Source organism: Garra rufa, chromosome 4 (genome assembly GCF_049309525.1).
Source record: "Garra rufa chromosome 4, GarRuf1.0, whole genome shotgun sequence".
Taxonomy (NCBI): Eukaryota; Metazoa; Chordata; class Actinopteri; order Cypriniformes; family Cyprinidae; genus Garra; species Garra rufa.
Genome location: NC_133364.1, coordinates 43,684,658 through 43,693,695, shown reverse-complemented (window position 1 = coordinate 43,693,695; position 9,038 = coordinate 43,684,658). Strand labels below are relative to the sequence as shown.

At 32.4% G+C, this 9,038-nt stretch overlaps 1 protein-coding gene across 1 annotated transcript in view; it reads left to right on the top strand.

The window, feature by feature from the left end:
- The first annotated feature begins 554 nt into the window (after nucleotides 1-554).
- Nucleotides 555-9,038, top strand: part of LOC141332960 (uncharacterized) — a 15,162-nt gene continuing 6,678 nt past the window's right edge. Inside the window, exon 1 of the mRNA XM_073837917.1 lies at nucleotides 555-864. Coding sequence (XP_073694018.1) covers nucleotides 555-864 — 310 coding nt within the window. The remainder of the gene's footprint in view (nucleotides 865-9,038) is intronic.

Here is a 9,038-nt window from a genome sequence, read left to right as displayed (position 1 = left end):
GCTGACATCTTGGAGGAGTGTACCGTGGTAAGCATAAGAACATCTCTCATATCATGCCATTTTACCACCAGCGGCGTTCTGTTCTGTCTGCACTCAACTTGCCCTTTTGGCATTTTTGCAAAGACATACTTTGCAAGTATGCTCATTACAACTGAACCAGAAATGCCTAACCCCTCATAGTGGCAGATGTCGTTAGTGGATCCAGTATAAATGACCATGTCTTGCACATATCCGGTCAGCACATCACACAAGACGAAAAACTTCACACTTCACAAATCGGTTTCTTTTCGTAGGGATGTACTAACGGAAGGCTAGCCTACCTTACCATTTCATCAGTAATTCGCCCACGCAGAGATCTTTATATGGGGAAAAAAAACATCACGAAAGGAGGAGGTAATTGCAGTAAATATGCGTTTTATTTTGTGCAGTGGATCCTGCTGACTAGCTGTTGCATTGTTGGAGAAATGCAGACAACAGAAGAGCCGGAGGAAGTGGTCCTGTGAAAACAGCTTTCCGAAGAAAGGGGTCTGCAGTAACGGGTCGGTGCTCCAGTAATGCTGGAGAGATGGATTTCTGATAGCTCCCTTCAGAAGAACCGCTACCAGGAACAAGTACATTTCTTTGATGGGAAAGATGGCAAGGTGGGTGTCAACTATACCAACACCCCTGGTGCCACCTTCTCCTGGAGTTCTGAGGCATACCGATTCGTTTCCTCAACAATTTCTCCAACAAGCTCTTCTGTAAAAAAACAGTTTGAGGCATTGGACCTCAGTAGCAGATGCAGGAGGGGTTTGCAATCCAGACTTGGAGCTGTCAAAGGTGACACCTGGTCCAGGAGGGGTAAAGTTGCTGGTAGCTGCCCAGGTAGAGCTTACCTGCTCTGCTAAATTGGATGTCTCTCCGTGGGTACCAGTTGTGCCATCATCACCGCTTTCGAGGGTCTGGAGATTGGGTGGAAGCTCATCATCAGAATCGCTCTTAAAATGTACCTCTTCATCAGAATTAAAACATATTTCTCTGATCTCCTCATCTGTCAGTTTTTTTCGTAACATTTTTTACAGAAATTTTAAGGGTTCTGATGTTTTAGATAAAACACTTCCCTCAGGTTACAGCACTGTCGGTGTGTTTTTCAGTGCAATTCATAGAATAAGATCTGTGGGATATGCAATGGCTCAATTCATCCACTTCTCCCAAAATACATGGAAAAAGGAGAAAAATAGAATAAAATTTACCTACACAATGTGTGTCTGATATAAATAAAACTATTTATAATTGAAAGTAATTGAACAGATTGTTATTGCTGTTTCCATAGACCATGTGTATTTTACGAACTATAATTTTATTGTTCAAATCAATGCGCAAAAGCGGATTTAAATTCAGCAGCTGATGACGTCACGCAATGTGTGCCCAGTTGATCCAAGTGCACCTGTCTGCAGCGGTAAAGTCTAGAAGGGATACAGCTAAGGCTACTGGGCATGCGCACATCAGTCTAACGTTATTTTTGTCACACTGTACAACAATAATACTTTTTTTGTATTATAGTAAGGGCTAAGTTTAGGGTTGGGGTAGGTGTAGACGTTAATAAAACACAATCTAATAGGTAGAACAATTAATTTCATTGTTAGTTTCCGGTCTGAGCTGTATACCCTCTAGCCACAACCGTCTGCAGCCTGCAGATCGAGGCGGGGCTGAATCTGGGGTGGGGCTGCACGTGTCGCCCCACCCACATGCCTTCTCATTGGTAGTAGGTAAATTAATGACGTCGACGCAACTTCCCTCACACAACTCATCTCGTTGGTTAGTGAAATGGATTGACGCCAAATGCAGTTGGAAACTATACTTATGAATTATACGTTTAATATAAACGCTGAATCCCTTGCTTATTTATTCAGCTTTCAGATGTGTACAAATCTCAATTAAAACGTACGCTTATGACTGGTTTGTGGTCCAAGGTTACATACATTTACAAGCATGTTATGCAATGTTAACCAGTGGTGTTTATTTACAGCTTTTTTTTTTTTTTATTATTGTCTTAATTGTTGATAAGATACATAATGTGTGGAAAACATACATTTATGTGGAAAATTATCAGCAAGATTGTCCACTATCCTTATGTTATTAAATTAATAACTAGAAAAGTGTTGTTAAACATCAGAGTTGTTTATAAAAATACAAACATTTATGACACATTAATTTCACTGTTATTTATTTATGATAATAATGTTCACAGTTATTTCTGATTCTCACTCCCGATCTTAGTGACACGCGAAACAGCAGTCTGGGTCCTCTGTGCTCATATACATTAATTTCTCTAAGAAATTGAAATAACACCCTATAACAATCTGTTGACCCTTCCCGAAGTATATCTACTAAATTGAAACATATTTTAATTTCTTCTAATTTCACTATTAATTTACCATGTCGGATTACTTCCTTGTTTAGTCAAGCCAGCTAATTCATTTCTGGTCAACTGTACTGTGCTGTAATATGAGCATATTTGTTTGTTTTCTCTACATAATCCATTCACAATCGAAGAAAAGTGTTGTTTGTGTAAGAGGACCAAGCGTCCATGTATACCGTTTCAAGAATGACAAATGCCAGTTTAAAAAAATAGAGTAATACGGCTAAATATGCGCGATTCATTGCTATGATTGACAGTAATAACTGGACCAAACATCTGACAAGCTGATGGCAAAAAAGAGCTTAAATGATTCAGACTAAATATAGAGTAACAAAACTACAGCGGGAACAAGTATGGTTAATAGATCAATAGATTTTAGAGTTCAAGATAAAACTTAAAAGATGTTATTACATTTTATAAAATATTTAATATTCCTATCAATTCACATTGAGTGCATTATTTAACTATTATACCATAATTATTTAATGTATTTGTAGTGAACTATATATTAGTATTTAAATAATTTACCCTTATAGGCTATTTGTGTGTGAGCTTAATGGTTTTCTGCACTTCCTATACTATATACTTAAGGACGGTAAAAGTACTACAATTTATTATAGGCTACTAGTAATTTTATAATAAATCGAAAAGCAAGACGTCTTGAAAAATGTAGGGAGTTTAAAAGGCCGCTGCATAATAAATAATCCTGTGCTGCCATCTTTTGGTTATATTGGGTAATTCCATAGTATGCTCCAAAGTCAATTGTCTTCTTTCTGTTTCATATTTCCTGCACTCTAATATGAGGTGTTCCACTCTTTCTTCATGCCGGCAATATTCACATTTCCCTGTGCCATGTTTACCTATTTTCAGTAATGTTTCATTTAATCCCGTGTGTCCAAACCGAAGCCTTGATATGATTGTCTCTTCTCGCCTATTCCTCTCTGTACACCTTATTTCTCCCACTCTCCTTTGAATCTTATGAAACCATCGTCCTTTCCTATTTTCTTCCCATTGTTGTTGCCATTGTTTCTTTAATTCATTTTTAATAATAATTTTTGTTCCTCTAATAATAACTGTAAAATCAATTTGATTATTTTTAGTAACTTCCTTTGCCATTTTATCTGCTATTTCATTTCCCTTAACTTCATAATGTATTCAACGTCATTACTTTGCCACCAATGAGATGAGTTGTGGGAGTAACGTTATCTCGACATTATTAATTTACCTACAACCAATGAGAAGGCATGTGGGCGGGGCGACACGTGCAACCCCGCCCCAGATTCAGCCCCGCCTCGATCTGCAGGCTGCAGACAGGGGCTTCTCGGCATCCATCATTACAAACACCTTCTCACCAGTCACTAGATGTGTAAAGAAGGTCTTGTGCGGGTTTGCCATGTACCATGTATTTGTGATTTGCGTGTGTATGTGTTCGTTTAATGTTAGTCCATCAGAGAAATGGATGATGAGAAACTAGGAAAGTTTCTGAGGTTCTGCACAGGATGTCACTTGATTGTCTCAGACTGCATCTCTGTCGAGTTTGTTTTCACAAGGCATATATTGGTCGTACATGTGGGATGTTCCTTCAGCTGTGTGAGAACTATGATAATTTTCCAGACTTCCATGCAGAATTTAATGCAGTTCTGGAGAGCAACATCTGGATAATGCACATAGTTTAACATGTAGTTATCAAAACCCTCATTTTTATTTCTGGTGGCTTTATTTGTTTGGTTTTGTAAATGCTGGCAATCTTAGCTTGACGACAATTGGTCAAGCAAATGTTCAGGAAAAAATTTTTTTTAATTATGCAGTGAATTGTTAAAACTTCTGATTTTAATATCCAGGTTAATAAGAGCATCAACATTGAACTCTGCTGTCCAACTTTATACACTGTGATGCATATATTTGTATGCAAAGTTTTTTTTTTTTGTTAATTTCAGTGCATACTTCGTTTAGTAACATGTTGTCATTAAAATCCAGAAAGTTATTCTAAGTGAAAACTGGAGTTCTGTGCCAATTTGACATCTTTAAAAATTACAAGATGTTTTCATGTTGCTCAGTGCTGTTTATTGGTCATTTTGTTAAACATTTTACTGAATAAACATTTCAAAAACATGACATGCAATTGTGAATATACCAATACAAAATGATTTCATAAATTAGACATAGTGATGTTAATTCTGCATCCGTTTGTCTAACTCCACAGGTGTTAAATTTAACACTTTTCTGGTGTATATATAGGTCCCACCGGTTTGGGGCTTAATGTTTCATGTAAAAAAAAAATCAGGTTTGACCATTCTCATGAGACATCTTGAAGTTTGGCTAATTTGAGTAAATTGATTTGTTTTTACTGTGAATTACTAAATTGTTTGCTTTATGTTGTTGATGGGTTTATATTCATTTACAAAACTACTTGAAATTTAAGAGTGAATATTTCATGAAGATAAGTAATGAAATCCAAATTTTAATTGAATTGAAACTAAATCCATGACTTGAAATTAATTATTTTAAACTTGAACATTTTAATGGTTATTGTTTTGATACTGGTGTTAAAATTCAAAGTAGTTAATGAATTAACACACAAGTAATTTTGCCTTCAACTATGCATTCATAGTTTTAAGTCAAAACATCTAAATTTTTTGTTTTTCAAGTTTTATTTATTTTTTTCAGGATAGAAGTGTTTAAGTGGTTTTCACTTTGATAAAGAAGTGTCAAACTCCTGGAGGGCCACAGCCCTTCACTGTTTAGATTCAACCCTAATTAAACCTGATTTGGACCTCTTTGAAATCTTTATTGTTTGCTTTTCATTTAGTATGCATTGTTTTATTAAAGGTTATTATGTTTTTACTTTTATAGCAGGGATCCTCAAATCTTACCCTGGAGGTCCAATGCGCTGCAGAGTTTCGCTCTAACCCTAATCAAACACACCTGAGAATGCTAATAAAGGTCTTCAGGATCATTAGAGAATCACAGGTAGGTGAGTTTGATCAGGGTTGGAGCTAAACTCTGCAGCGCATTGGACCTCCAGGGTAAGTTTTGAGGAACCCTGTTTAATAGTAAAGAAAATCTTGAATATTGAAAATGTCGTCAGCTAAGTGAGCATGCTCCGAGGTAGAAGGTTACATTCTTCAAGTTTCACCGATATTAGATTCAGCCAAAATGAAATACTTCACTGCATTACTGCAGGAGGCTGAACGCAACACTCGTATGTGTTGGTTTTGATCTACAGTGCCACAATGTCTTCGAATGTGGAGAAAGACAGGCAAGTGACAGAACTATGAAATGTATGCCATTGTACAACAGCCTGTGTTGTTTGCTGACAATCTTGTTTGTGTATTTATTGGCCATAGCAAATCCACACTTGCTCTGCAGCAGCATACTGTAGCAGTGGTATTTTGTGAAGACCAAACATTAACCTTCCCAGGTAAAAAAAAAGTGCACTAAAATGCACTTTATTTAAGTATACTTAGTACACTTTTCAGTAATGTACTAAAAGTGCTCTATTTTCGCACACTAATTTTGTACTTAATGTACTAAAAGATAGTATTAACTATATGTTAAGATAAACTTAATACCATCTAAGTGTACTCAACTGTGCTATTTTGAGACACCCTGAAATTGAACTAAAATGTGATTTTAACATACTATATCTGTATTTTAAAAAATATATTTAGTTAAAACTAGAAATACACTTGAACCCTATTTTTAAACATTTATAAATATATTTAAGACTAATTTAAAGTATAATAGTAATATATTAAAAGAATATTCAAAATGTGAAAAAAGTGTGCTAAAATACACTTTAAGTATACTTAGTACACTTTTCAGTAATGTACTAAAAGTGCTCTATTTTCGCACACTAATTTTGTACTTATTGTACTAAAAAATAGTATTAAGTATATGTTAAGATAAACTTAATACCATCTAAGTGTACTCAACTGTGCTATTTTGAGACACCATGAAATTGAACTAAAATGTGCTTTTAACATACTATATCTGTATTTAAAAAAAATATATTTAGTTACAACTAGAAATACACTTGAACCCTACTTTTAAACATTTATAAATATATTTATGACTAATTTAAAGTATAACAATAATATATTAAAAGAATATACAAAGTGTGAAAAAAGTGTGCTAAAATACAATTTAAGTACACTTAGTGCACTTCCCTAATGTACTTAAAGTGCTCTATTTTCGGGCACTGATTTTGTACTTAATATACTAAAAGTTATTCTTAAGTACTCCTTAAGATAAACTTAAGATCATCTAAGTGTACTCAACTGTGCTATTTTGAGACACCATGAAGATGAACTAAAACGTGCTTTTAACATACTATCTCAGCATTTCCAAAAATGTATTTTGTTACCACTTATAATACATTTGAAACATATTTCATAAACCTTTAAATATACTAATTATACATAAAAAATAAACTTACTGATTATTTAAAATACAATAATAATATATAACAAATGTATACAAGGCGTATTTATAATGTATTGCCCACATTTTTTTTATTAATAAAAAATACACTTATTAATTATTTAAAATACATGAATAATATATAAAAAATGTATACAAAGCGTATTTATAATGTATTGGCCACATATATTCATTAATAAAAAATACATTTGTTGATTATTTAAAATACATGAATAATATATGACAAATGTATACAAAGCGTATTTATAATGTATTGCCCAAATATTTTTATTAATAAAAAATACACTTGATGATTATTTAAAATACATGAATAATATATGACAAATGTATACAAAGCGTATTTATAATGTATTGCCCAAATATTTTTATTAATAAAAAATACACTTGATGATTATTTAAAATACATGAACAATATATAATAAATGTATACATAGCGTATTTATAATGTATTTTTTATTAATAAAAATATGTGAGCAAGACATTATAATTACGCTTTGAATAAATTTATTATATATAATTGATATATTTTAATTAATTAATAAGTGTATTATAATGAATAAAAATGTATGGGCAATACATTATAAATACGTTGTCACGAAACGTGTAGGAAAGCAAAAAATAACGTCTTCAATAAAAAGTCTTCAATAAATCCTCAGGCAGAGTAACAATAGACAGGAATGGCGGGAGAAGACGTGCACACAACGAAGGAACCTAGGTGTAACGCTTGTAGCCGGACAAAGAAACAAGGAAATCAAACAAACTTATAAAGGGGAGATAATTACAACAACAGGTGGAGGGGATCACACTAATGAGCAGGAAGACCAAAAAAGGGCATGGGAGAAACCAAACAGACAGTCCAATGGGGGAAACACTGGGAAAACCAAGACAAACAGTCCAAGGGCGTGACATACACTTTGTATACATTATCATATATTATTCATGTATTTTAAATAATTAAGAAGTGTATTTTTTATTATTAAACATATGTGGGCAATACATTATAAATATGCTTTGTATACATTTATTTTATATTATTCATGTATTTTAAATAATCAACAAGTGTATTTTTTTTGTAATAAAAATATGTGGGAAATACATTATAAATACGCCTTGCATACATTTGTTATATATTTATGTATTTTAAATAATCAACAAGTGTATTTTTTATTGATAAAAATATCTGGGCAATACATTATAAATACGCTTTGTGTTTTATTTTTTATGTATAATTAGTATATTTAAAGGTTTATGAAATATGTTTCAATTCTATTAGAAGTGGTAACAAAATACATTTTTTGGAAATGCTGAGATAGTATGTTAAAAGCACATTTTAGTTCATCTTCATGGTGTCTCAAAATAGCACAGTTGAGTACACTTAGATGATCTTAAGTTTATCTTAACATATACTTAAGAATAACTTTTAGTATATAGAGTACAAAATTAGTGGCCGAAAATAGAGCACTTTAAGTACATTAGGGAAGTGCACTAAGTGTACTTAAATTGTATTTTAGCACACTTTTTTCACACTTTGTATATTCTTTTAATATATTATTGCTATACTTTAAATTAGTCATAAATATATTTATAAATGTTCAAAAGTAGGGTTCAAGTGTATTTCTAGTTGTAACTAAATATATTTTTTAAAATACAGATATAGTATGTTAAAAGCACATTTTAGTTCAATTTCATGGTGTCTCAAAATAGCACAGTTGAGTACACTTAGATAGTATTAAGTTTATCTTAACATATACTTAATACTATTTTTTAGTACAATAAGTACAAAATTAGTGTGCGAAAATAGAGCACTTTTAGTACATTACTGAAAAGTGTACTAAGTATACTTAAATAAAGTGTATTTTAGTGCACTTTTTTTAACCTGGGAGAATTACCACACTCAAAATCAGTTTAAGTGTTAGTGCTAATAATGCATTCATATTAAGTGTACTTAAGTACAACTTTTGGGAAAATGTACTTCTACTACAATACATTACTAATAGATTTTTAATAAAATAAATTTAATGTAAACTTAAAATTACCACACTCAAAATCAATTTAAGTGTTAGTGCTAATAATGCATTCATATTAAGTGTACTTAAGTACAACTTTTGGGAAAATGTACTTCTACTACAATACATTACTAATAGATTTTTAATAAAATAAATTTAATGTAAACTTAAAATTACCACACTCAAAA